This window comes from Polypterus senegalus, chromosome 9 (assembly GCF_016835505.1).
Source record: "Polypterus senegalus isolate Bchr_013 chromosome 9, ASM1683550v1, whole genome shotgun sequence".
In the NCBI taxonomy this organism is placed as follows: domain Eukaryota; kingdom Metazoa; phylum Chordata; class Cladistia; order Polypteriformes; family Polypteridae; genus Polypterus; species Polypterus senegalus.
Window position 1 is genome coordinate 130,021,469 of NC_053162.1, and position 27,039 is coordinate 130,048,507.

A 27,039-nucleotide genomic window follows, 5' to 3' on the forward strand; every position below is an offset into this window, starting at 1 on the left:
AAAGGAAAGGTTTCCCCCCCTGCCCCCCAAACAACAATTTTACAATTTTTTTCCAACAGCTTTACAAATAGCAGTGCATAAAAGAAACAGTCAGCTCAAACAAGTTATTTCCCAATCCAGTGTTCTCCCAGAAATTTTTTCCAGCAGGGTGGCATGAAAAAGTAGCTAAGAGGGGTGGGATGGGGCAATTTGGTGGTGGGGAAAATTAAATGTGCACTATTTTTATTAGTTAATTATTATTAATTATTTTCCAATGCTCAATATGACTTCCTTTTTTACGGTTTGACACTTGTGACAGAGTATTTTTATTAAATCTAACAAGTCTCCAATTCAGGATCCTGCAACCCTAACAAAAATTTAAATAACAATTGTTATGACATAAACCAAGAGGCACACGTATTGTCGCTGTCGGGAAGAAAAGTGAAAACAATTAAGTATGGGAAACCTAATGAAGAGAAATTAAAAAATATTCTTCAAAGACAACTTTCATATGCAGAAGGTGTCTTCAGTTAAATACTTATTCCTAGAGGCCCAGTTGTCTGCACCTTTCCCATAATCAAAGTCCCCAGGATCTGGGCCCTCCAAAGAGATCAGCATGATATTATTTAGCGTGCTTTGATTCATGCAATTTCTCAAACATGTCTTGATCCTTTAAAGAGCAGAAAACCCCATTTCACATTCAGCTGTGCTCACTGGGATCACTAGCCCAATATGAGCTAGTCTGGCTAAATTTGGAAATGACTCTTTGAGCTCTGATGTCCTTGCCATTTTTAGCAAAATCTGTTTTGGACTGAAGTCTTTGTACGATTGACTTCTGATAATTTTTGACGCAACTGTCCATTCTTGCCTGCTACTTTCATATTTTAAAATTGGAGGGCTACCATTTTTGAGTAATGATCGAAAAGAATTTCAGCACTCACTTGCATCGTGAGTTCCTGCATTGAAAACCTTTGAAAAGCTGGAAATAATTGGCATGTCAGGGAATCTTGCATCTAGGTGGTGAGCAAAACTGGCTCAATTTCAGTAAGATTGACATCTTGCCTTTGCCAAACCTTAGATAATTTGGACAACAAAGGTAATATGTCTGAAAGCATCATCAGAGAAAAAACAAAATGATATGTTTAATCTGCTTAATCCTTCAGCTGTGATGTCATTTCGTTCAGAGGCCTCCCTTTCCAGTGCAGCTATGACACTCATCATACACTGTCATAGTGTCTGTACTGCAGAGTCATGAGACAGCCATCTAGTGTCACTGGCCATTTTCAGTTTAATATGGGGAATGTTCAGAATATTTTGAATTTCTGTTAAACCAGCCATCCTAACTGAAGAATTTTGGAAGAAATAGAACAGCTGCCTTAAGATGTCATTCAGTTTTGTTAAATAAGGTACAGCAGCTGCTGCTGCTTGGGCACTTGAAAGTGCCCATTGGTGGTTTACACACCAATCCAGAGGTTTTATCTTTAAGCAGTTTTGTCACACCTTTCTGTTTCCCAATCGTAACAGCTGCTCCATCTGACCCTAGTCCAACCAGATTAGCAGTTTTCAAGCCTAGAGTGTCCATAGTCTCACTCAGTGTGTCGGTTATAGTCTCCGATTTGCCATCAATCATATTGCGGGTTGATACAAAACTAATTCTGACCTCTTTAGTGACCTGGCAAAAATATTTAATGTAAATAATTAATTGTTTTACAACCGAGATGTCTGTGGTTTCATCAAACAGAATACTGAAACACTTTTCAGCGTGTATTGAGATGTTGTAAAAAGGAACAATCCATTTCTTTACAGTGTTCCAACAGCTTTTCAAACAACGCTGTATGTGGCAATTAATTTTTTGCCAACCAATACATGGATCTTAAAGCTCCCACAAAGGCATCTTTCTATACAGATCTTTCAATTTGACAGATTCCAGCTTGCTCTAGTACACGCTTTCCCAAAAGGTCAGCAGAAGACTCAATGTGCGTTTAACTTTTTTCATGGTCCAGCAAGGTTTCTTTTCTAATTCATGTGCATGGCACGTTTACCCAATGTAACTCCCTCCTTGGGGGGTGTCTGTCTGAATATTTCATGCACAATGAGCACCACATACAAATTTCTTTGACCATTAGCCAATTAAAATCTTTAAACCATTGTTTGCAAATTGATAAATCTAAGCACCGCTTATCCAGCATAAACAGAGTGTGTGCTGAAGATATTTCCCCTGATGGACCAGCCTCTGGAATGTCTTTGTCTGAAATTGCCACATCAGGAGTTGACGCCACACCTTCATTAGTTTGTGGCGTCTCTTCTGAAATAACTGAGCAGTGTTTTCTGAACACTTTTTTTGCTCATGTTGGTAAAAGCTTTGGAAAAAATTAAAAGTACCTATGAATAAGACTTTTGAGTGGAGAAGTGAGAGCCTGTTGGATATTAAATGCACACTTGCACTACGGCAGGGCAAGATATGTACAAAAAAGGAGTGGCAGATGGGTCACTTTAACAAAACTACAGAAACATATTAGGGCCATGGTGGGGAAAAAAAAAATACGGACACAGTGAAGAAAAAAAAAATTATATGTCGAGAATAAAATTATAATGTCGTAAACTAAACTTCATCTTAAAATGAATGTTTACTATATTTTCTCAAACCCCGTCATAACTTGATGTAATACATTAAATGCTTTGTGTTAAGTGTTACCCGACCGAGTTGTTAATCACTATGCACTTCTTAAACTGACTTCCTCTTGCACTGAGGAGGCGCAGGCAGCAATCGATGCACAGAATACATTCACTTCATGATATTCCTGCTCTCTGAACATTTACAATGCTAAGATAAATACTTGATATCAGGTGTGACAAGGTTAAAAAAACTGGATGTATGAATGGGTATCTCACAGGTTTAACTTAAATATTGTGTAAATGTTGGGTTCGTGATCCGGTGGTCAGAGACATGAACACAGAATTCACTGGATGTTCTTCTGAATGGGCTTTCTTTATTGCATGCATGCTGTCTCTATCCGACATACCAAAATCCCAGTTCCTTTACTTCCTTTATCTTTCTCCACATAACCAATCACCACACGATAAACATCTTTGTGAAATTAAAACTAGCTATAAACTTGGACCATGGAGTGTCAGAACTTTAAAAAAATCTTCGTTATACATTTTAAATTATGCCATCCATTCAGGGTTTGCACCCATCCCAGCAAGCTGCCTCATGTGCAAGGCAGGAGCAAATCCTGAACGAGGCACCAGCTCATCGCAGGGTGAATACCCAGGACCCCCTTTGCTGCGAGGCAGCAGTGCAACCTCCACGCCACCATGCCCCCACATGATTAGTACATGCTTTAATGCATTTCATCATGAAAATGATATCAAGTATTTATGTTGGCATTCTAAATGTTCAGAGAGCAGGAATATCATGAAATGAATGTATTCTGTGCGGCTATTGCTGCCTGCGCCTCCTCTTACTGCAAGAGAAAGTCAGTTTAAGAAACGTGGCGATTAACATGGCACGGGGAACACTTAAAAAGGATTTCATGCCCTACATAATTTATGACGGGGTTTGAGAAAATCTAGTAAATTAAATATTCATTTTAAGATGAAGTTGTCGACTTTAATTTCGAGATAAATGGAGAGAATAAAGTGGAAAGGTCTACTTTATTCTTGACATTAAGCGTCGAGATTAAAGTCAACTTGTCAACTTTATTCTCAACATAGTTTTTTTTTTTTCTTCACTTTGTCCGAATATTTTTTTTCTTCACCGTGGCCCTAATACGCTTCCATACAAAACCCTCAGTAATTCAGTAACTTTTGCTCAGGACATAGTGTATGCTAGAAGGGTTTCTACACACTTTTTGCAATATGGACACAGGTCCAAATATAAAAACGGCAGAGGGAGTCACTTTAACAGGAACTACAAGGATTTTTGCACACAGAACACACCTAATGCTTAAACTATTTTATATATATATATATATGTATGCTATGTACTGAACAAGAAGAAAGCAGCTGTACGCTTAGCAGAACTACACAGACTGCACTGACACCGAGAACAAAGACATCACTTCCCGATGCCCTTTATCTGATATCGGATAGGCTGGTTACACTTACTTTTTATTTGATCAGTCCTCCTCTCACCCGCCCACCTCCACATCCTCTTTGCTTGTGAACTGCTGCTCTGCTCCCACTATTAACATGTACAGCCCCGTCTCACCCGTCCGCCTACCTCTCCCTATTTCTTGCTACTGTATTAAGCTGCTCCGCTCCTGCTATTACCATGTACACCCCCTCTCGAAAGCCCACCTCCCCATACTCTTTGCTTGTGAACTCCGCTCTCTCGTCCCCACTATTAGCTTTAGCATCGAGTGATTGGCAACATCCCGTCCCGCGCCTCTCCCCTTGCAACTTGCGATCCTGCTTCTAAAATATTTGCCCACCCAACAGCACATCCCTTGATATCTCTGCAGATCATTAGATCTACCTGTACCTGTAGATCTGCAGCTGTCATCTCACAATGTCATGGAAGATGACAGCCAGGTGCTCAACTAGATTAGCAGGGTGGAGCACCCAGCTAAAAGACGCTAGGGAGAACACTGCAATCAATTGTTATATATGCTCTTCTCATATTTGAGCTTCCATTGTATGTATTGCATTCTACACCTTGAATGTTATCATCTGCGCCTACCAGTCAATAAACATGGAGTTTTTTTTTCTCTCTCTTTCTCACGGTTTGACATTTTACATAAAGAAACAAAAAGCTCTCAATTCATTACCATGCTAATCACAGATCATAACACATGTACACTGGTTTATTTACATCATGCATGGTACCAAATTACATATATGCATGACATTTCTGATCTGTTATAGTCTGTATGATGTGTATTAATTTTAAAACAGTTACCAGCACAATAAAAACTGTATTTGTGACCAGGCAGCTTATACTTTGCATCCAGTGTTCTTAACAGCTTCTTGAATTCTTATTTCTCTATGGTATAGACAGGTACTTTACAAGATCAGCACCAGGTCAGAATCTCTAAAGGAACACTTGAAATTCCAAGAAGGGCAGTGGTATATTACCAGAATCTCAATGAACATCTCTCCATTAACATTTGGCATTATAAAAATCGCTTAGATTTTTATTTCATTCATTGCTATTTTATTATCCTATACCAGACATCTCCTCACAAAGTAATATGGTTGTACATTTGACTTCCTTCAATAGTCCTAACAGTTTCACCAGGACAAAGTATTTATAAATGTGAATTAAAAATGAATGTGCTATATGTTAAATATCCAATTATTGTACATAGAAGGCTCAATTTACTTGGTAAACAAAAAGAAAAAATTCTGTCTAAAAATGAAAATATAATGGCCAGTAGTGCACTTTATCTAATAACAAATATTGCAAACTACACTGAAAAGAAAACTATGAGGGCTGCTGTTTTTATTCAAAACAGAATGGAGAATTAGTGAAATGGACAGAAGAGGGCTTACAATGGGTGTATCACTTTTGGAGTAAATTACTGGTTAGTAGTATTGATCAGCAAATTTCAACAAAGCGTTATTCATAGCGAATTTGCTGTTGTCGCCCTCGTGCATCGATTTACTGATACTTTGTCTGGTTAAGGAAAACTTCCCCCCAAAAAATCCCTGGTTGTGACTGTAGCCGCGAAGTTGACTGAGGGCACAGTACCACCAACCCAAATACGTCCTCTCAGCCACCTGCGGAAAGTGATAGAGGGGGGCTGTTGGGGGGGTGGCACTAGGCACATTTAGAGAGGAAGACGGTGAGGACTTGGAGATTCCACCACCTACAGTGACACAGTGGAGCAGGGGCAGTGAATCACCTGATGAGGACCAACTGCATGTTCCTCTTATAGATGGCTCTGTTATTCGGAGGTCTGACTCAGTGGAAGAGGAAGAGGGTGAAAGTGACAGACCCAGGGTGTCACTTACCCAGTCGCAGAGCAACAGCTCCAGCAGTGAGGTGGAGAGGCACCGACATAAGAGGCAGTGAGGGGGGTGCAGGGCTGCCACAGTGCCCAGCGCGAAGCACTATTCCGTCTTGGTAGGCAGTGCCACTGGCAGTCAGCAGGAAACACCAAAATCCATGTGCCATGTGTTGTTACTACAAAGGCAGCCAGAGTGGTGTCTCTCATGTCACCCATCTGAGCCTATTTCATCAAACTGATGGAGGATCAGGCCACTGCAGTCCGCAACTTCAACCAGCTGAAGGTACACAGGGGGCAGCCTAATTCCCATATGGGGGTAAGGTGGGGGTGGGGGGGGGTAGATGTGTGGGGTTCAACCACCATATGAAAAACTACCACTGGCTGCTATGGAATAGGAATCATGGCAGCCCAGGGCAGGGCTGGCAAGCCTCTACTAGTTCTTTTTTGGTATGTGTTGCCAGCTTACTCTTCCATACCCCCCACTACTCCTCCCTGTTAGCGTACAGGAAAAGTCCACCAATACCCAGATGCTGGAGCATAAGAAGCCACTTCCATCCAGCCTCCCCTCAAATTCAATGTCTATAAGGGCACCTGGAATAATTGTTGGTGCTGCAGCTCCTGCCCTATCGGCTGGTGGACAAGGCCCCCTTTCACCAGCTGATGAGTTGTGGCATCCCCACCACAGATCCCCAGCTGCCACTACTTTGCTAAAAAGGCTGTTCCAAGCCCTCCACCAGCATGTGGCACAAAATGTAGGTATGTTCCTCAACCATGCTGTGGGCAGAAGAGCCCACTTTACCATCAACACCTGTACAAGTGGGCATAGGCAAGAGCATTGTGCATCATTTACTGCCCATTGGGTCAACCTCTTCGGCGACAAGGACGGCATCATTAGAGGGGACCATTAGAGTTGGTGGTGCCACCCCAGGGGATCAGAGGGTGAAAAGACACACTCCCCTCCTCTGCCACTTCCACCTCCTCCTACTACTTTATAGCAGCCTCCAACCCAGACAAGCTGCACTGAGCCATCCAGCAAATGCCCACACAGCTATGTGTGCAGTGCCAGGCTGTCCTGAAGCTGGAGTGTGTAGGTGAGAGGAGCCATAATGGGCGTGCAATCCTGGCAGTCTTCCAGGGTAAGGTCTTGAAGTGGATGGATCTTCTCAATTCCCCACCCCCAACCAGACAATGGTACTAACCTCCTGGCCACCCTGTGACTCAGCAAATTGACTCATGTGCCATTTTTTGCTCATTTTCTCAACCTTGTGGTGCAGAGGTTCCTCCGAACTTACCCAGGGTTGGGTGAGCTTCTGATTAAGGCTCAGCAAGTCTGCAGCCATTTTTGCCACTCCCCCTCTGCCAGTGCATTGCTTACAAAAATGCAGCAACAGCACCACTTGCTTGCTATAAGTTGGTTTGTGGTGCAGCACTGTAGTGGAACTCCACCCTGTACACGTTGGAGAGGCTGTGGGGAACAGTGCAGGGCATTGAATTACTGCCTAGTGGAGCAGGGTGCCAGGGGCCAGGCACCACCACTGGGACATTTTACTTGGGACCAGTGACAGCAGATGCGGCACCTATGCGAGGTGCTGGCTCCTTTCAAGCAGGCCGCAAAGTCTGTCAGCTGGGAGAACAATACCTGGAATGATGTGTTCCCACTAGTGTTCCTGATGAACAGGACACTAGGTGACCCTACTTGAGGCGGGAGAGGGTGCCAAGGACGGGGAGGAGGACATGCCCTGAAAGCAGTCTGGCAGGGCAGGGGCACTCCAGGAAGAGGAGGTTGCATGGGGCCCACAAAAGGAAGATGAGTAGGAGCTGAGGGCAGTGCCTATTGTCAGGTGGTAGGCGGAAACTGAGCAGCAATATGACGAAGAAGTTAGTCAGGAAGGGTGGGCAGGGAGTACCACTACAACACGGCTGCTCATATGGTGCCATACCTTAGGAGGGACACCTGCATTAAAGGTATAAAACAGAGTGATGATTACTGGGTGGTCACCTTACTAGACCAACCGGTATAAAGCCAAGATGGGGGAGTTTATGGAGCCCAGCCAGCAGGAAAGAAAGATGTGCCTCATCCATTCTGTCCTTATCAGCAAGCTGCTTGAGGAGTACCCCCAACCTTTGTCTTCCTGCTACCTCTCCACATGTCCATCAGAGAGCTGGCAATTTGATGGATGTGTGAAGAGACATTTTCCAGCCTCAACGACTCAATCTGACACAGGCAGCAGTTACCACAAGCAGCTAGACCACAAGGTAAGTGACTACCTGTGGTGCATCAGTGCAAATGAGGTCAAGGACTCTATGCACACTGATGACCCCAAGGTGTTCTGGGGGATGAGACTGGATTTAAGGTGGGAGCTTGCTCAGTATTTTCTGAAGTTCTGCTTTAGTATGTGTTGCCAGCTTCCTCTTCCCTGCCCCCCTCTACTTCTCCCTGTTAGCGTACAGGAAAAGTCCACCATTACCCATCATCATCATTAGAGCTTACTGTCTAAGTGGGCTTTCAGTGATACAGGCAGGAGTGGTCAAAGACAAGAGGACCCAGGTGTCCACAGATTCTTATATTTATATATAAATAAATAAATAAATAAATAAATAAATAAATAAAGTCCTGGATCAGACATATAAATTTGCTTTCTGGTTACGAAGCTTGCACATCTCTCACTACGTTCTTTCTTCTTTGATGTCACGGAGGCAAGGTTGAGCAGTGGTTGGCACTATGAAGAGAACACGATTGTGCTCACAGTATCACTAGTCTACTGGCTGACACACTGAAAATTTGAACACTGGGAGAAACTCTGGGTTAGCAGAGGAAACTCATGCAGATATAAACAGAACATGCAGACGTCAAGGAAACCAAAGGCACCTGGTGAACTGCTATAGCATGAGGTATTCATACCAGTTTTTTTTACATTTTCCACAAAAACAAATGCTATAAAATGTAAAGTTATAAAGGCATATTAATACTGTGTACAGAAGGTGAACTCAATCTAAGGAGCTTAACAGATAAGTAAATAATGCAAGTTCTCAAAATTATTTTTATGGAACATGTACAGCATAAATAAGTTATCTCTGCTTGTAGCCAAATGTGTAGGTCAATCTTCAAGTTCCACATCAATATAAGAGTAAGTGATGCATGTCCTATGCATGAATAACTAGCCATGTTGAGAGTGATTAACCTGATGCCACCCCTTCCCCAAACACAGGGGACAACATGTAATAATGAAACATTTTGCACTATTTAAAAGAAGTTTCTATCTTTCTGATAGAAGAAAAAGTGTCTTTAAAGGACCTACACATTTTTTTCTGACTTTTGACTACGATTTCAGCATTTCCTATTTGTTCTAATGAAATATATGATTGTGTGTCTCCAACTGCGTTCTTTCTTCTTTGATTTCACGGAGACACAGTGTTTGGCACTGCTGAAGTGACCTTTTTGGCCACAATTGGTCCAGTGTAGTTGGCAGATCATTCCCTAGGCCTCAGGGAAATTTTAAAGATGATCGAACCATTATAATCCAGTCAAATGTACTACAGTTGGTCCTTCTGAAATGACTTCAATGTATTTCACTAAGTTTGGAGATATTCGCAAACACTTCCATGATTTCTCCAAACTCAAGGGGAAGCGAACTCCTTGGAATGGTAAAAATGAGCTTTTTTACTTAAATGTTTACATTGAGTATAACTGGAGTTATACTTGCAAATGCACTATTCAGGACACTAGCAACCTGTTACATTTGCGGGGTTGGGTAGTTTGGGTAAAAGGTTGTTACATATGAAAAGAAGGAATGACATGAAGTAGGAATACAGACTTCTTTAAAACTAAAGTCTCACAAAAATAGATTACATTTCTGAAAAAACTAAAAGAAATACATTTTTATATATACTCAACCTCCAGACAGGAATCAAAATGCAGAAATATTCTCTTGTTCAAACTGGTTGCATTATGTAACCTCTGCATGTTAAGGGAGATGTTTTTTTGTTAATTTATAACTACAGCTTTAGTAAATAGCACAGGCATCTAGGACAAACAAACATATGTCAGGATGATGACAAAAGAATAATTTTAAAATAAACATTTTTAAAAGGGTTACCATTATTCAGTATAATACATGCTAAATAAATCACATGTCCTTTTCTAGAAAAATCTTATTTTCTTCCAGTAATAACAAAAAGTATCACACTACAGCAGGGGTGCCCACACTTTTTCGGCTTGTGAGCTACTTTTCAAATGACCAAATATATAATATTTAAAAATAAATAAATAAATAAACAAACAAATGAGTATACTTTATGAGTAACCTTTATGGCACAATAACAATTCAATACAATTATGGTCACTACAGTATTTGGATTTAATAATCATGTGGGAAAAGGCTGACTCTATAAGTAAAGCCGAATAATGCAGTCAAGGATGTAGCTCTTGGAAGGACTTCTTATGTTTAATGATCGATTAATGAACGATGCATCAGTGTGTCTGCCTTTGCTTTTGAATTCAGCCGAGTAAAAAATGATGGCTGTCCAATTAACTGCGATTTTAGTTCCCTCTCCTTTCTCTTTCTCAGATCGCTTTACGGATGGAAGTCAGTTTCGGAGTTTTTATGAACAGTTCGAAAGTACCTTTCCACATTTTCCTTCTTTGGAATAGCAATTACAGATTGACAGATCAGACAAATGCACTTCAATTGTGACATTGTGAGAAAAAAAAATCCTCTTCGAATTCCACATCCAGCCTATACCCTTCCCCAAACATTTTTTTTTTTTTTAAATCACTTCTTTAGTGGAAAGCTAACTAGATAACAGCCAGAGTTTTGCAGTAGCTTCCGCGTTTGATCATGTGTGCGGGATGACCAGTGTGTTAGAAGAAAGAAGATCTCAGGCTGGCCGCCCTGTATGTCAATCAAGAGGCAAATGCCATCGGGAGGATATATGATAGACTAACGTTTAAAAAAATGTTTTTTTTACTGCAACGCAATCTACCTGCACTACCTTTCCGATCTACCAGTCGATAGCGATCGACGTCTTGGGCACCCCTGCACTACAGTTTAGCTAGCCTATTGAGCTCAGAAACCTCTTGAATATTTTTCAGATTCAATGTTCCTGTCCTGGGTTAGAAAGGCCAGACTTTTGACTCAAAGAGTAATAGGGACCTCGCATATATATCAGATCAAACTGAAAAGCAGGTATGGATTAATTATATTTGTAATATTAAATCATATTAACAACAAAATAAATACCAGATACCAACTTAAATAGCACATAAGTCAACAAATATTAAATATTAAATAATAAAATGTTCAAGAATTAACACATTTTTAATATATAATGTAAGCAGCATCATATAATTTTAAGATTTTCTACAAAGATCTTTACTACTTAAAATAATAAACATACCTTGTTAATCCAGAACACCATTGCATCCTCAAGGTCAAAAGGAAGTTCCTTTGAGGCACTAAATGTAGAAAATCTTTTCACACTAGCAACCACCTTCTCAATGCTGATCATTTCTACGGTGTAGGCCATCATGAGGGCATCAATCATTGCTATATGAGCACTCTGCATTTAAAGGTAAAAAGAATGCTTATGTATCCTTGTCATTGAAAGCTACATTAATCAAAATGCAAATAAACCCACTGATAAAGGGGGGGGGGGATGGGGGGAGATAAAAAAGGTTACAAAATCATGTTAATTATATGCAAATATTCTCAAAAGAACAATTTGCTCACATTCCAAAATGATTTATCCAAAGTAAATTACAAATAGACCACAGAATGATTAATCCATTACTTTTGATGCCAAAGTACTAAATTGCAGGTGACCCTGAACTAAACCACGGAACTTATGATTTGATTTGATCCAATATATTGAACTATTTACTTTTATAATTCCTTCTGAAATCTAAAAAAAAATCTGTGTGTGACTTTAATTAAAGCCAGATCTCTAACTTAACATATACAGTGATGTGAAAAACTATTTGCCCCCTTCCTGATTTCTTATTCTTTTGCATGTTTGTTTCTGATCATCAAACACATTTAACCATTAGTCAAATATAACACAAGTAAACACAAAATGCAGTTTTTAAATGATGGTTTGTATTATTTAGGGAGAAAAAAAATCCAAAGCTACATGGCCCTGTGTGAAAAAGTAATTGCCCCCTTGTTAAAAATAACCTAACTGTGGTGTATCACACCTGAGTTCAATTTCCGTAGCCACCCCAGGCCTGATTACTGCCACACCTGTTTCAATCAAGAAATCACTTAAATAGGAGCTGCCTGACACAGAGAAGTAGACCAAAAGCACCTCAAAAGCTAGACATCATGCCAAGATCCGAAGAAATTCAGGAACAAATGAGAACAGAAGTAATTGAGATCTATCAGTCTGGTAAAGGTTATAAAGCCATTTCTAAAGCTTTGGGACTCGAGCGAACCACAGTGAGAGCCATTATTCACAAATGGCAAAAACATGGAACAGTGGTGAACCTTCCCAGGAGTGGCGGCCGACCAAAATTACCCCAAGAGCGCAGAGACGACTCATCTGAGAGGTCACAAAAGACCCCAGGACAACGTCTAAAGAACTGCAGGCCTCACTTGCCTCAATTAAGGTCAGTGTTCACGACTCCACCATAAGAAAGAGACTGGGCAAAAATGGCCTGCATGGCAGATTTCGAGACGCAAACCACTGTTAAGAAAAAGAACATTAGGGCACGTCTCAATTTTGCTAAGAAACATCTCAATGATTGCCAAGACTTTTGGGAAAATACCTTGTGGACTGATGAGACAAAAGTTGAACTTTTGGAAGGCAAATGTCCCGTTACATCTGGTGTAAAAGGAACACAGCATTTCAGAAAAAGATCATCATACCAACAGTAAAATATGGTGGTGGTAGTGTGAAGGTCTGGGGTTGTTTTGCTGCTTCAGGACCTGGAAGGCTTGCTGTGATAGATGGAACCATGAATTCTACTGTCTACCAAAAAATCCTGAAGGAGAATGTCTGGCCATCTGTTCGTCAACTCAAGCTGAAGCGATCTTGGGTGCTGCAACAGGACAATGACCCAAAACACACCAGCAAATCCACCTCTGAATGGCTGAAGAAAAACAAAATGAAGACTTTGGAATGGCCTAGTCAAAGTCCTGACCTGAATCCAATTGAGATGCTATGGCATGACCTTAAAAAGGCGGTTCATGCTAAAAACCCTCAAATAAAGCTGAATTACAACAATTCCGCAAAGATGAGTGGGCCAAATTCCTCCAGAGTGCTGTAAAAGACTCATTGCAAAGTTATCGCAAACGCTTGATTGCAGTTATTGCTGCTAAGGGTGGCCCAACCAGTTATTAGGTTCAAGGGGCAATTACTTTTTCACACAGGGCCATGTAGGTTTGGATTTTTTTTCTCCCTAAATAATAAAACCATAATTTAAAACTGCATTTTGTGTTTACTTGTGTTATATTTGACTAATGGTTAAATGTGTTTGATGATCAGAAACATTTTGTGTGACAAACATGCAAAAGAATAAGAAATTAGGAAGGGGGCAAATAGTTTTTCACACCACTGTATGTAATCTAAAGGTTTCTTGTGAGGAGAAAAACTACACATTTCTTTGAATGAGTGTATGACAAATTTACATTCCAATATTATTTCTGGATATTACCTATAGGCCTACATTACAAGTGACAATGAAAAACTTTACGATAAGATCACAATGCACTTTCATCATCTTTAATTTAAATGTTTCTAGTATAATAAAGGAGAACAAGCACATTTTTCTGACTTTTAAAAGGGAAAAGTACTATTTCATGTGGTCACTAGTGCAGTGTTTAGTCAGTCAAGAACTCAAACCCCAAGAATCAACACGGCATCTACAAATTCATAAAGTCAGTCTCCACTGTATTTAAAATTTTGCCCTGAGCTCTACATATCGTCTTCGTAAAGATTTAATTTGGAACGTAGCCTTTTACACTTGAAAGGCAATGGAATGGAGAAGTAGTCAGAGAATAAAATATTTGGGTCCAGAAGCTCTGCTAGGTATTATCACCTGTAAAGTACAGGGATTTGTAGTTATTAATCTTATAAAATTCAGACAGTATCACTAGGGAATGTCCATTCCTGGACATTTTTCATTCCCGGGAATGAAACTGCTGTAATTCCCGGAAAAACCGGGAATGGCCAAGCTCGCATATATAGCATGTAAAAAGTGTAAAAATCAATCAAGAAACAACAGAGTTATAGTTGAGAACAATTAAGTTGCACGGTTTTTGGCACACGGTGTAGCGTGTTGCCGATAATTCAGTCAACAACAGACCAGCAGCAGTCAGTCTTCCGGCTCCCACTAAGACTAAACACAGTGGACTGAGAGGAGTCCGCACTCTGCAGCTCACGAATCCCGGGACGGGGTAGACTTCATTGACACCTGTCAGACAACAGCTTTGAACAACAACTTGAAATTGCAATGCGTCAGTCTGTTGCAACCGCATTATCTGTGCCAAGAGACATGCCATCACAGAATGATGACAAGAAAACTGGATGCATCAGTAAAAGCTGAAATGGCAGTGTTTCAGAGCAACGGCAAGCGCAGATGTTGTTTAGAACATCTGATGTTCATCTGTGTATCTGATGACTGTGCCGCCTACTTCAGTGGAGGCAGAGCGTGCTTTCTCAGCGGCTGGTGTACTCTGCACGAAGGTGCACTCTCACCTGGACGACCGCACACTCGACACATTGTGTTTTCTACGCTCTTATCACCGCAACTAACTAGATACATGTACTTACACACGTGGACAAAATTGTTGGTACCCTTCAGTCAATGAAAGAAAAACTCAAAATGGTCACAGAGATAACTTTAATCTGACAAAAGTAATAATAAATAAAAATTCTATGAAATTTAACTAATAAAAGTCAGACATTGCTTTTCAACCATGCTTCAACAGAATTAATAAAAAAAAAAAAAACTCATGAAACAGGCCTGGACAAAAATGATGGTACCCCTAGAAAAGACTGAAAATAATGTGACCAAAGGGACATGTTAATCCAAGGTGTGTCCACTAATTAGCATCACAGGTGTCTACAATCTTGTAATCAGTCAGTGGACCTATATATAGGGCTCCAGGTAGTCACTGTGTTGTTTGGCGACATGGTGTGTACCACACTCAACATGGACCAGAGGAAGCGAAGGAAAGAGTTGTCTCAGGAGATTAGAAAGAAAATTATAGACAAGCATGTCAAAGGTAAAGGCTATAAGACCATCTTGAAGCAGCTTGATGTTCCTGTGACTACAGTTGCACATATTATTCAGAAATTTAAGATCCATGGGACTGTAGCCAACCTCCCTGGACGTGGCCGCAGGAGGAAAATTGATGACAAATCAAAGTGACAGATAATACGAATGGTAACAAAAGAGCCCAGAAAAACTTCTAAAGAGATCCAAGGTGAACTTCAAGCTCAAGGAACATCAGTGTCAGATCGCACCATCCGTCGTTGTTTGAGCCAAAGTGGACTTCATGGGAGACGACCAAGGAGGACACCATTGTTGAAAACAAATCATAAAAAAGCCAGACTGGAATTTGCCAAACTACATGTGGACAAGCCACAAAGATTCTGGGAGAATGTCCTATGGACAGATGAGACAAAAATTGAACTTTTTGCCAAGGCACATCAGCTCTATGTTCACAGACGGAAAAATGAAGCATATCAAGAAAAGAACACTGTCCCTTCTGTGAAACATGGAGGAGGCTCTGTTATGTTCTGGGGCTGCTTTGCTGCATCTGGCACAGGGTGTCTTGAATCTGTGCAGGGTACAATGAAATCTCAAGGGATTCTAGAGAGAAATGTGCTGGCCAGTGTCAGAAAGCTTGGTCTCAGTCACAGGTCATGGGTCTTGCAACAGGACAATGACCCAAAACACACAGCTAAAAACACCCAAGAATGGCTAAGAGGAAAACATTGGACTATTCTGAAGTGGCCTTCTATGAGCCCTGACCTCAATCCTATTGAGCATCTTTGGAAAGAGCTGAAACATGCCGTCTGGAAAAGGCACCCTTCAAACCTGAGACAACTGGAGCAGTTTGCTCATGAGGAGTGGGCCAAAATACCTGCTGAGAAGTGCAGAAGTCTCATTGACAGTTGCAGGAATCGTTTGATTGCAGTGATTGCCTCAAAATGTTGTGCAACAAAATATTAAGTTAGGGGTACTATCATTTTTGTCCAGGCCTGTTTCATGAGTTTATATTTTTAAATAATTCTGTTGAAGCATGGTTGAAAATCAATGTCTGACTTTCATTGATTAAATTTCATAGAATTTTTATTTATTATTACTTTTGTCAGATTAAAAGTTATTTCTGTGACCATCGTGAGTTTTTCTTTCATTGACTGAAGGGTACCAACAATTTTGTCCATGTGTGTATATGACAGCATGAACTGCTTGTAGTTAAGGTTAGTCTTTTATTGGTGTCAACATATTGCAGTGGTTTTCTATACTAATAAAAGGCAAAGCCCTCACTGACTCACTTACTCACTCATCACTAATGCTCCAACTTCCCGTGTAGGTGGAAGGCTGAAATTTGGCAGGCTCATTCCTTACAACTTACTTACAAGTTAGGCAGGTTTTATTTCGAAATTCTACGCATAACGGTCATAACTGGAACCTACTTTCGTCTATATACTGTATACGGCCATAGCCTGCAGCTCGGTCGCCGTGTGAAGCAGAGTTGCGTCTCGCATCATCACGCCTCCCATGTAATTGAGTGCCTGCCCATATAAGGTAAATATTTGCGAGTGAAGGACTGTGTTGAGCATATTCATAAGTGCAGCTACGGTGGAAACCCTCCCTCAGCGAAAGTGGGAGAGAAACTCAAGTGCCGGGTCTGAGCTAAAATTAAATAAAGCCATTAACATCACAAGATTGCTCAAGATATTTGCGAGATACAAGTTTATATCTTATTGGAGAGAGCGGGAGAGAATCGTGTCAGTCGCTGACCGGTGATGTAAGAGCTAAAGAGTTAATCATGAGCTTGAGTGGTGGGCCGTCAGGGCCTGCAAGGATTTCTCTGCTGGCCTAAAAAAATATCTGTATCACAAACTGATGTTAATTATATTTTGTCCATGAATACTTAAATAATTCCAAATAGTCTGTCCACTTCCTTTCATAGCTTTTCCGATGGTTGTGCTGCTTCCAGACATGTATTTTCGTATTAAAGCATTTAACCAATCACATTTCAGCCATCATTTGTTGCCAGGCAGAGAGGCCTTCACAATCCGTTCTGCAGGCCCTCTAACTCAGAATAAATGTCGATTAAAATGTTGCTTCAACCAATCAGATTTTGAGTTTGTGTCAGTAGGGCCCTCTAGTAGGCGTACGGCAACATCCCCCGTATTCAGACCCATTGATTGGATAGAAGCCGATATGAGAAACTCTATGAGACCACTGAACGCACCGTAGGCGCTCCGAGCACAAGATCCTCGCGCACACTATGCCAACTCAATGCCAGGATTCTGGACAATATTATTTAGCAGACACAGACCAGATTTCAAGACCTCGACCCCCAGAAGTTTCAGGAATACAAAAAAAATTTCCCACATGCAGCCTTCTCCAGTTTAACACAGAACCACGGAGGACTTTTTGATCTGTCTCAGCTAAAAACAGAACTGACTGTAATGTATGCCATGGATGATTTTGCAGGAAAATCTCCCACTGATCTCCTTGACTTCCTTCATCAGAAAAAACTGAATGAGAGCATGGGGCAGCTGTACACATTGGTATATTTGGCGGTGACCATTCCCGTGTCCACTGCTTCTGTCGAGCGGACATTTTAAGCCCTAAAGCAAATTAAAACCAGGGCAGGTTCAACTTTCAGCATTAGCTTCGATGGCGATAGAAACTGACTTTTTGATGGAACTGAAGTGCACGGATAATCTGTATGACAGAGTAATTGAACTGTTTGAGGAAAAACAGGAGGATAGATTTTGTTTACAAATAATACGAATTTTTGGCGAGTAAAATGTTGTGATTTTCGTAAATAATATTGCAAGTTTCTAAGTTATTATTGATGTTTTTTATGTGTGTCACGGCTGTAGCTTCAGTAGAAAGGAACTTGTTCACCCCTGGTTTCTCTATTCAATAAATGCATTTATTGTGGCTACAGGAGTTATCTATCTGCGATTCAGCGCCTCTTTATACTGTATTTCTGCATATTAAGATGGTTTTTATAACCATAAATTAGTTTTTGAGGGGCGGGTTGATTCAGACGGAGCACTACTGAAGGCCTAGATGTGAAATGCACGGTCCGCCACTGTAGATGATACGTAAATTTGATGAACATTGCAACCCGAAAATAAACGAAACTGTAGAGAGGTTCAGATTATACTTCTCCCAGTGTGTCTCTCTAAATCCTCCGTGCAGGAACATTATCATAAGGATTAACAATCTTATTGTTGCACCTTCTATGTGCACCCAACCATCCTTATTACAAAGTCTTCCTTGCTTTACCACTGGCTGCTTCTTTCCATTCACCTTCCTAGTTCTTTAAACAATTTTCCTTCTCACTTTTCCGCTCATTCGCTGTCTTCTCCCTTTTCGTTCAAAATACGCGCCTCCTTGCCTTTCAACAGTCAGCTCCCCTTACGTCACACCATGGTACGTTTAGCACAAGTTAATACCAGGAATGCCTGTTAAACACATTCACGAGTAACGATTTGCGTAGTGAACACTTCGATGAATGAAACCTGTTATCTTTACAGCAGTTGACAAACACGGAATGAAACTTTAAAACAACACGTCCTCCAAATACGAACCTGATTGAAAGAAATAATTATAATCCTTGATAACAGCAACACCCATAACAGTGACAAAACAATTACATTGACAATCAGGTTATTTTTAAAATGTTTCCTTTTCATAACTTCAACACACTACTTCTCCGCTGCGAAGCGCGGGTATTTTGCTAGTATTAAATATGTGTCGCTCATTCTAAAACCGTTCACCTGTGAGATGCCCAGGCACTGTGTCATCCCCGAGAGCACGAGATTCCCGAATTCCCAGGAATGGATAAACCCGTCCGGGAATGGATTCCCTAATTAACACAGTTTAAACACAGATTTTAAAAGTTCTTTAGGATAAGGAATGGTCTCATTGCCACTAATAACATTGCTGATGGATTTATTTTGACTTAAAATCCTACTAAATTTCTACTGATCACTTTAGGTTTACACACTCTTTACTAAAGTTTGTTTGAACAAGAAAATAACAGTTTTTCATATGCATAACTTTTGTAATAAGATTTAATTATGTAAAAATAAAACAATTAAAAAGCTGAAAGTTTTTTCAAGACAAAATAAAATTTGTGATTAACACTGAAACCTGAATAAAATAATTTAAAAGACAATCCAAAATATATTTTTACATAATCAATATTTTTGGTTTGTTTTTATTACACAGTTAAAAGAAATACCCACCACTACATGGACACAGTTCTTAAAAAAAAAAAAATAATAATAATAATTTTGTTTTTAAAAATACTGTATATATTTACAAACTGGAACCAGTCATGAACTAATAACTTAAAAGAACAACAATATGCTTCCTCTAATGAAACACTTATCAAGTTTAGATACATTTCCAGGAGTTTAATCAGAACCTGCTACATCGTTATTTTTAATAACTTCAGAGTAAATGCCATTGACACATACTGTCCGTTATTTCTAAGATATCGTTCGAGTGAGAAGGAAGTCAACCTGACAAATGAAACAGCATTTTTCAAGCATAAGTGGGCTCCCTGTATTGGCATACAATTTTTAACAGTTATACAGAACAAACTCAGTTTAGGATTTTGAATACAATTTTGTCAAAAAATGTTATATCTGTTGGAAAAAAAAAATCACATATTTAAGTCACACGTTTCCAACTGTTTTTTTAAACTTAAACTACTACCATGAGATACCACCACAAATTCCTCAAATACTTGCACTTAGTCAGAAAGTTTAATAGAAGCATTAAATACTTCACCTTGTTTTTCACATTTTGAAAACAACAATGCTACATATTTTACTAAAATAAAATTTAACTCAAACATTTGTGAGTAAAACCTGATTTAATGGAAAACTTTAAGAAATTTAGAACCAAATAGTTAATTGTTGTGTTACTAAAACTGAAACTTTTTAAAATATGTACAAGTAAAAACATTAGTTCTGCAGTTACAATATGTACAATAAATCCATAGTCTTAGTTACTCAAATTAAATAATGTACTCTAAATACAGGCAGTGGACTTAATGTAAGGAATACATTTTTGCATATTTTAAGACAAGTACTAACATCTGGAGATAGTTCTAAATTAAAGTGTTATGCAAGTATATCAGAATTGCCACTTAAAGGTAGAAACAGTAAAAATAAATGATTGCAATTACTGGACAACAAAATGCTTAAATGTAAGTTTTATCGCTCAAGAGAAATCTTTTACTTGATTTTAAATTTTGTCTGTTTGCTTCAGCCAACATTAAGCCTGGCATAATTACAAAGAACTTTAACAGCACTTTGGAATGTTAGCACTGCCTTGAAATATGCAGAATTACATTATTCTAGTGCTTAATCGTAGTCTTTTTCAACACTATTGTCAGTTGTGCTCAAAAAGGTACTGGAGCCTAACATTACAGTAATATGCATAAGGTAAGGCGTAAGGCATGTGAGATTCCTTTAATTTAAGCACTTAGTTTTACTGTAACAGTTGAAATTTGATTTCATTGCTTCAATTTAAAGCATTCAAGAACAAGTATAAAATTATTTTCTTAGTTGCCCTTAGCTAAAATTCAACTTAACTCTTCAAGTTAATACTCATGGCAGTTTTAAATATAACTCAGGGATAATAGCAAAATTGAAACCTGCCTAAAAATGCTTTTATATGGAACACCTTTCACCTTTTAAAGGATCTAAGAATAATACAGGCATACCTCTTACCAATTACTGCCCCACTGCAACAAAGAAAACAAACAAAATTGATACTGTTACTTTTGCCAGTGCCTAATCGATGAACAATAAACAAAAACTTACCATTTTGATTGGCGCACTGCTGAGATCAGACTCTAACACAGGAGTGTCATCACTCTCTATGACATATATGCCTTTACGAGATAGTGCCTGCACTACAGATTGGTGTCCCTGTAGAGTTGCCACTTGGTCCCCTTTCAAGATGAGGCTACACACTCGGCAGTATAATTCACTAGAGAGAAGCAGCTTAATCACTGGTGGCTTAATATGTTCCTGCTCATATTGATCTGTGTAAAATGGGTCTCTCAAGTCCTTTGGGATATTATCTGAAGGGGAAAAAAGGAATATTGGACTTATTAAAAAAAATTAGCTGAAAGACTTATGTTCTATGAATGTACACGCATGAATACAGAATACACATTTTCATTTTGCTATCCAGAGATTTAGATATTGAGTTGATTATAAAGTTCAATTATAATAATGTTACATCTCAAATAAACTGACATATGTTTCCCCTCATTTATTACCCCCGCACGCAACAATTATCTAACAATCACAGCAGCAATATATTAAAAATACATAAAAACTACATTAATTTTGCAGAGATCTATACATAAGCACACAGCAACTACATTTCTAGTACCTGAAATTCAACAAAGGATGTTTTAGTCAGCTCTGTTTGTTTATTTATTTTTTTACATGTCATTAACACACATTAGCCCTAAAATCAACTCTGGATATAGTTCTAATCACATACAGTGCAGAAAATATTGAACGCATCAACGTTTTTTCAATAAATATATTTCCATTGAGGCTATTCACATGAAATTCTCACCAGACATTAGTATTAATTCAAAAAACCCAAATACTGTATTCACAACAACTCACAACATTAAAGACCATAAATAAAGGTATGTGTAATTAAGTAGAATTACACAGGAAAAAAGTATTGAACATGTTGATACGTAGTGAAAAGTCCTTTATTTATAATAACAGCTTCAAGACGCTTCCTGTATGAACAAAACCAATAGTCTGCAATGCCTTAAAGTGGAGATGGGGTAACATTAACGGCTTTCACAGCATGAACAGTTTAAAAAAAAATAAAAACTACCACCTTTATTCTTATAATCCTGAAACCTACACTTCTACAAGTACCCAAGCTTAATATGGGACAGATGCCAATACAATCGTAAGAAATTAAGAAATAAGATATTTCACCTGATCAAGGTCTAGTAAATTAAGATGTTCTAATTTCTTAACTTATGTAGGATTTCTCTGTTTGACACTCCAGCCGGGTGGGATGCTTGCAATCTAGCATATTCCTGTACCCCAGGGCATAAATAGCCATGACCATGGATGAACCAATGGCAATTGAGGTAGACTAGACAAACCTTAAGATCAGGTTCATAGCAGTTTAAATTCTCTGTTCGGTTAATAAAGTTCTCCAACATTCAAAACAGCGCAATACATAAATTAATAAATAAATTCATAAAGTCCATGCCAAAAAAATCAAAGTATCCCAGGGTGTTCCATAAATATTACAAATAAAGAAGCTAAAATCCCAAGCATCTTAGAGTTAAAAAACACTATGTTCCTTTCTCTTTCTCAATTGGCCCTCATTGGGACAATGGGAGGCCTTAAAGTTGCAACCCATCGCACTCTCAACCCAACAGATGAATCCAAGCTATGACCTCCTGCAGCTCCAAGGACATTTTGCTCATCTTCAAATGCTGCCGCTAGATTTTTTTCCCTTTATCCCTTTAAAAAATAAATTTACACTAACCTCCTGCATAGCCAGACACATAGAAGCCTTATGTATAGAGAAACATCACTGTCAAAAATAACTTGGGAATAATTTAAGTCAAATTTACATTTCACACATGTCAATTACGTTTGTGCTTCTGAAAGATATGTTGAGCTTCTGAAAGTTTTGCTTGCTTCTGAAAATTACGAGTATAATTCTGAAGCGTAAACAAACTCAATATCAAAAATATGTCATTGGATGCACAAGGCTTTCATTATCGAGGAACAAACATTTGATTTTTTGAACTATGCATGTGCCAGAATGGTAGAAAGATGGAAGTTATTTTTGTCAGCGATCATATTTCATACTAACCCCTTTCGTTATCGAGTAACAAACATTTGATTTTTAGAACTATGCATGTGCCAGAATGGTAGAAAGATGGAAGTTATTTTTGACAGCGATCATATTTCTTTCTAATCCCCCATTACAGTGGCTCCAAAGGGGCAAAACACAAAAAAACAAAACCAACAAAATTAAACGATGACATTAAAAATAAAAATTGAGAGCATAAAATTAACAAAATTACCAGTGTTGTGTTTTAAACTTTATATAATGTCTTGGCCAAATGTCCAGATATTTTTTTATATATAGTGTATAGGAGAACAAGATGTTGCGAAGGCTCCCAACCTTCAGATTTCAGCACTCTTGGTCATAGATTTGTGATGGGAGTGGGAGGCTGGAATTATGACTATGAATATACACAAAACTACAAAACAGACAAAGATTGGGAGCTTTGCACAATATAAAAGTCTGAAGCAGCCAAGTTTAAAAAAAAAAAAATGCTGGCGATTTTCTTGCGAAAGCACAGAGTTAGATTAACGACTGAGTGTAGAGAATGTTGTGCCCCTATAATGGAGGAATATTTATGACAAAAATAAATAAAACTGTGAAATAGCATAATATTAAATACTGTATGGGAGTTTGCATGTTCTCCCCGTGTCTGCGGGGGTTTCCTCCCACAGTCCAAAGAAACGTGGGTGATTTAGAGGTACAGTAGAGTCTCGCTTATCCTACCTTCGCTTATCCAACATTCCGTATTATCCGACGTCCCATTGCCAAAAAAAAAAAAAAAACTAATCAATCGGCAACAAAAACTGCAAGTTGCGAACATGAGCGTAGTCTATTTTTTGTTGCTCCCAACTCTACCGCAGCTAATTACAGTGGAACCTCGGTTTGTGAGCATAATTCGTTCTGGAAATACAGTATGCTCGCAGTCCAAAGCACTCGTACAGTATATCAATGCGAATTTCCCCATAAGAAATAATAGAAACTCAGATGATTCGTTCCACAACCCAAAAATTTATATACAAATGATTAATACAAAATATAAAGTAAAAATACATAAAGCAAATTAACCTGTACTTTACTTTTGAAAAGAATCATGGCTGGTGTGAGTGAGTTTCTAAACTCTTGTGGGATTGCACCCAACGGGACGACACACGGAAGAGCGTCCCAAAGCAATCACAGTCTCCCAGCGGTGTAGCAGTTCGCCATAAAAGCCAATCTGAAAAGATCGCGGACATGCGATAAGCGCCTGCTGTCGATGGGCGATACAAGGAACATTATAAATGCACAGGGCACAGTATTACTTCCCTCCCAACCCTGCCTGACTGCTGTGTCTGTGTATAGGAGAATGGCAGATTCCACTACAATAAATAACCACGCTGTTGCTGTTTCAAGCTTAATAAAGCTGGTGTTGCTAAAAGTACTGAGACTCAGCTTCGAGTTTTCGGGTGCAAGACGGGACTCGCACGTCACAGCACAAACACACACACGCAGTCACAATGCTGTAGTAAACAGTATACGCTCGTACGGATGTTGACTATGAGTGACGGAGTCAAGGCTCTAGAAACTGCAATTAATTACATTGAGCAACAAGAAGCAGCTACAGGAATCGACATAATGATGCTGCAAAGATGACGAGACTTGACAGCGAAGAAACAGCACTCGTGAGGAAAGCAGACTACGATCAAAAATGTCTTTAAACCATCACATTACTGAAGTTTTTAAGTACAGTACATACTGCATTTAACTTCAGACAATTCTGTAGCTGCAAGTGCATTTTTTCAGTTAATTTATTGTTGTTTTGTTGTAAAACATGATTATTAGGTTCATAATGTGTAAAATTATAACACAGTTTGATGTTTAATAGGCTTTTTCTTAACACCTGGCATTATCCAACATTTTCGCTTATCCGACGTTCTGTCGGCCCGTTTATGTCGGATAAGCGAAATTCTACTGTAATTGTGAGTGTGTGTATGTTTGCTGTGCGATGGACTGGCGCCCTATGGTGGCTGGGATAGGCTCCGACAGACTCCCACAATCCTGTTCAGGAAAAAGTGAGTTTGAAAATCACTTTATTTAACCATGCATCCATCCAATTTCTAAACCCACTTTATCCTGAGCAGAGGCAGAGTCACAGGTAAGCTGGAGCCTATCCCAGGTAGCATAAAACACTTTTCTTTTCTTTGTCTGTGTCAATTAAATATCACATCTCATTCACCAGATTACAGTGTGCCAACTTTGCCAGTCAGTATGACCCATGTAACCATGTTAGGGGCCGAGAAAAACTCAACTGAAAATTTTAAAAAGGCATCCATCTTGACCACAAAGTTATTAAAATTAGAGTATTCCAGTGCCGTTTAACCCTTTACAATGGGAACTGAGCATCATAGTGAAACCTATTCAATGGATATGGCAAGTCTGCCAGCCAATCTGACCCATGAACTCACTTTGAGCCTGGCAAATTTCACCTACAAGATAAAAAAAGAATCTTGCCACAAAGCTATGAAACTATGGGTGGCAAAATGCTACACAACCCTCTACTGCGCCTGTTAAACTTCACAGTAAATCCTTGTCATTAAAAATGGGAACATGACAAATTTGTCAGTCAATTTGAGCCAGTTACTCACATTGGTCTATGCAAAACTCAACTGCAACTTACCAAAGGCATCTGCACTTTCTCAAAACTGTGACAACTAGGGTGGTCTAACACTATTTAACCTTTTACAGTGCCCATTAAACAACACAGTTAATTTCCTTCATTGCCAAGTTTGCCAGTCAGTCTGACCCATGTAACCGCACTGGGACAGCAAAACTCAACAGCACTTTAAAAACGGTATTTCACTTTTTGCTGAAATAAGAGTGGGTCAATGACATATAACCCTGTATAATGCCAATCAAAAATCACAATGAAATCGGTTCATTAGATATATGGGAATACAACAAATTTGCCAGTCCATCCAACCCATATACCCAAAGTTCAACTGCAATTTAACAAATGTATCTTTCTCTTCTCAAAATTAACGTAGCCCAATGCCATCGAACCCCCTGCAGTGCACATTAAAAATTAATCCATTCACTAGATATGGGAATGTGCCAACTTTGCCTATCAATTTGACCCATGTACCCAACTGACATATAACAAAGGCATGTGTCTTGTCACAAACCCATGAAAATGAGGACTTTCCAACATCACCTAATGCTTTACTGTGCCCATTAAATATCAGAGTACATCTTACTCATTAGATAGGACAGTGTGCCAAGTTTGTCATTCAACTGGGAAAAACTGAACTGCCATTTAACAAAGGCACCCGTCTTGTCACAAAGCTTTTAAAATTAACTTGGTCCAACCTGATGCAACTCCTTTGGGTCCGATCATATACAAAATGTGGAAAATTAATTTCTTTTCTGCAAATAAATGGCCCATTTTAGTGACACGTTAATATTTTTTTATGCTGCAGAATATTTTGACTGGCTCTTAATGTTAAAAAAGTAACTGCTTAGCACAAATTATTTGAGTAAGAAACTGGCTGAAACCGAATAACTTCAGGCTCTCATGTAATGGTCACATTCTCCTCATATCTCCGTGGGTTTTACACCAGATCTCCAGAAGACTCACATGTGGAATAACTAGAGGGTCCAATGGAACACTACAGTGATGGATTGGCATCACAGCTTGGGATGATTGACCCCCTTATGTTCACTGAATGCTGCTAGAGAAAAAACTCTGGTCCCCGAGACCTCCAGATAGCTCACAAACACGCAACACCAAGGTGGCAACTGAACTGTAGACCAAAGCTTTAGCCTGTATATATCGAGTAAGATCGCTGTCAAAAAAAACTCCGTCTTTCCACCTTTAAAGGCACATGTGTAGCAACAAAAATCAATTGTTTCTTCTTTGATAGTGAATTCTTTGTGCATCTAATGACGTATTTTTGACAGTTTGTTCATGCTTCAGAAGCATGCAAATCAGCAAATCGTAACTGAAATATGTGAAATGTAAATTTGAGTTACATAAGTCTTGAAACCCCAAAAAAAAAAATCGAT

General features: G+C 39.2%; 1 protein-coding gene across 6 annotated transcripts in view; it reads right to left on the minus strand.

Moving 5' to 3' along the window:
* Positions 1-27,039, minus strand: part of camsap1b (calmodulin regulated spectrin-associated protein 1b) — a 174,039-nt gene that overhangs the window by 113,889 nt on the left and 33,111 nt on the right. For all 6 annotated transcript variants that reach the window (XM_039763848.1, XM_039763849.1, XM_039763847.1 and 3 more), the window contains exons 3-4: positions 20,970-21,232; positions 11,331-11,492 (exon numbers count right to left, since the gene is read on the minus strand). In XM_039763848.1, coding sequence (XP_039619782.1) covers positions 11,331-11,492; positions 20,970-21,232 — 425 coding nt within the window. The remainder of the gene's footprint in view (positions 1-11,330; positions 11,493-20,969; positions 21,233-27,039) is intronic.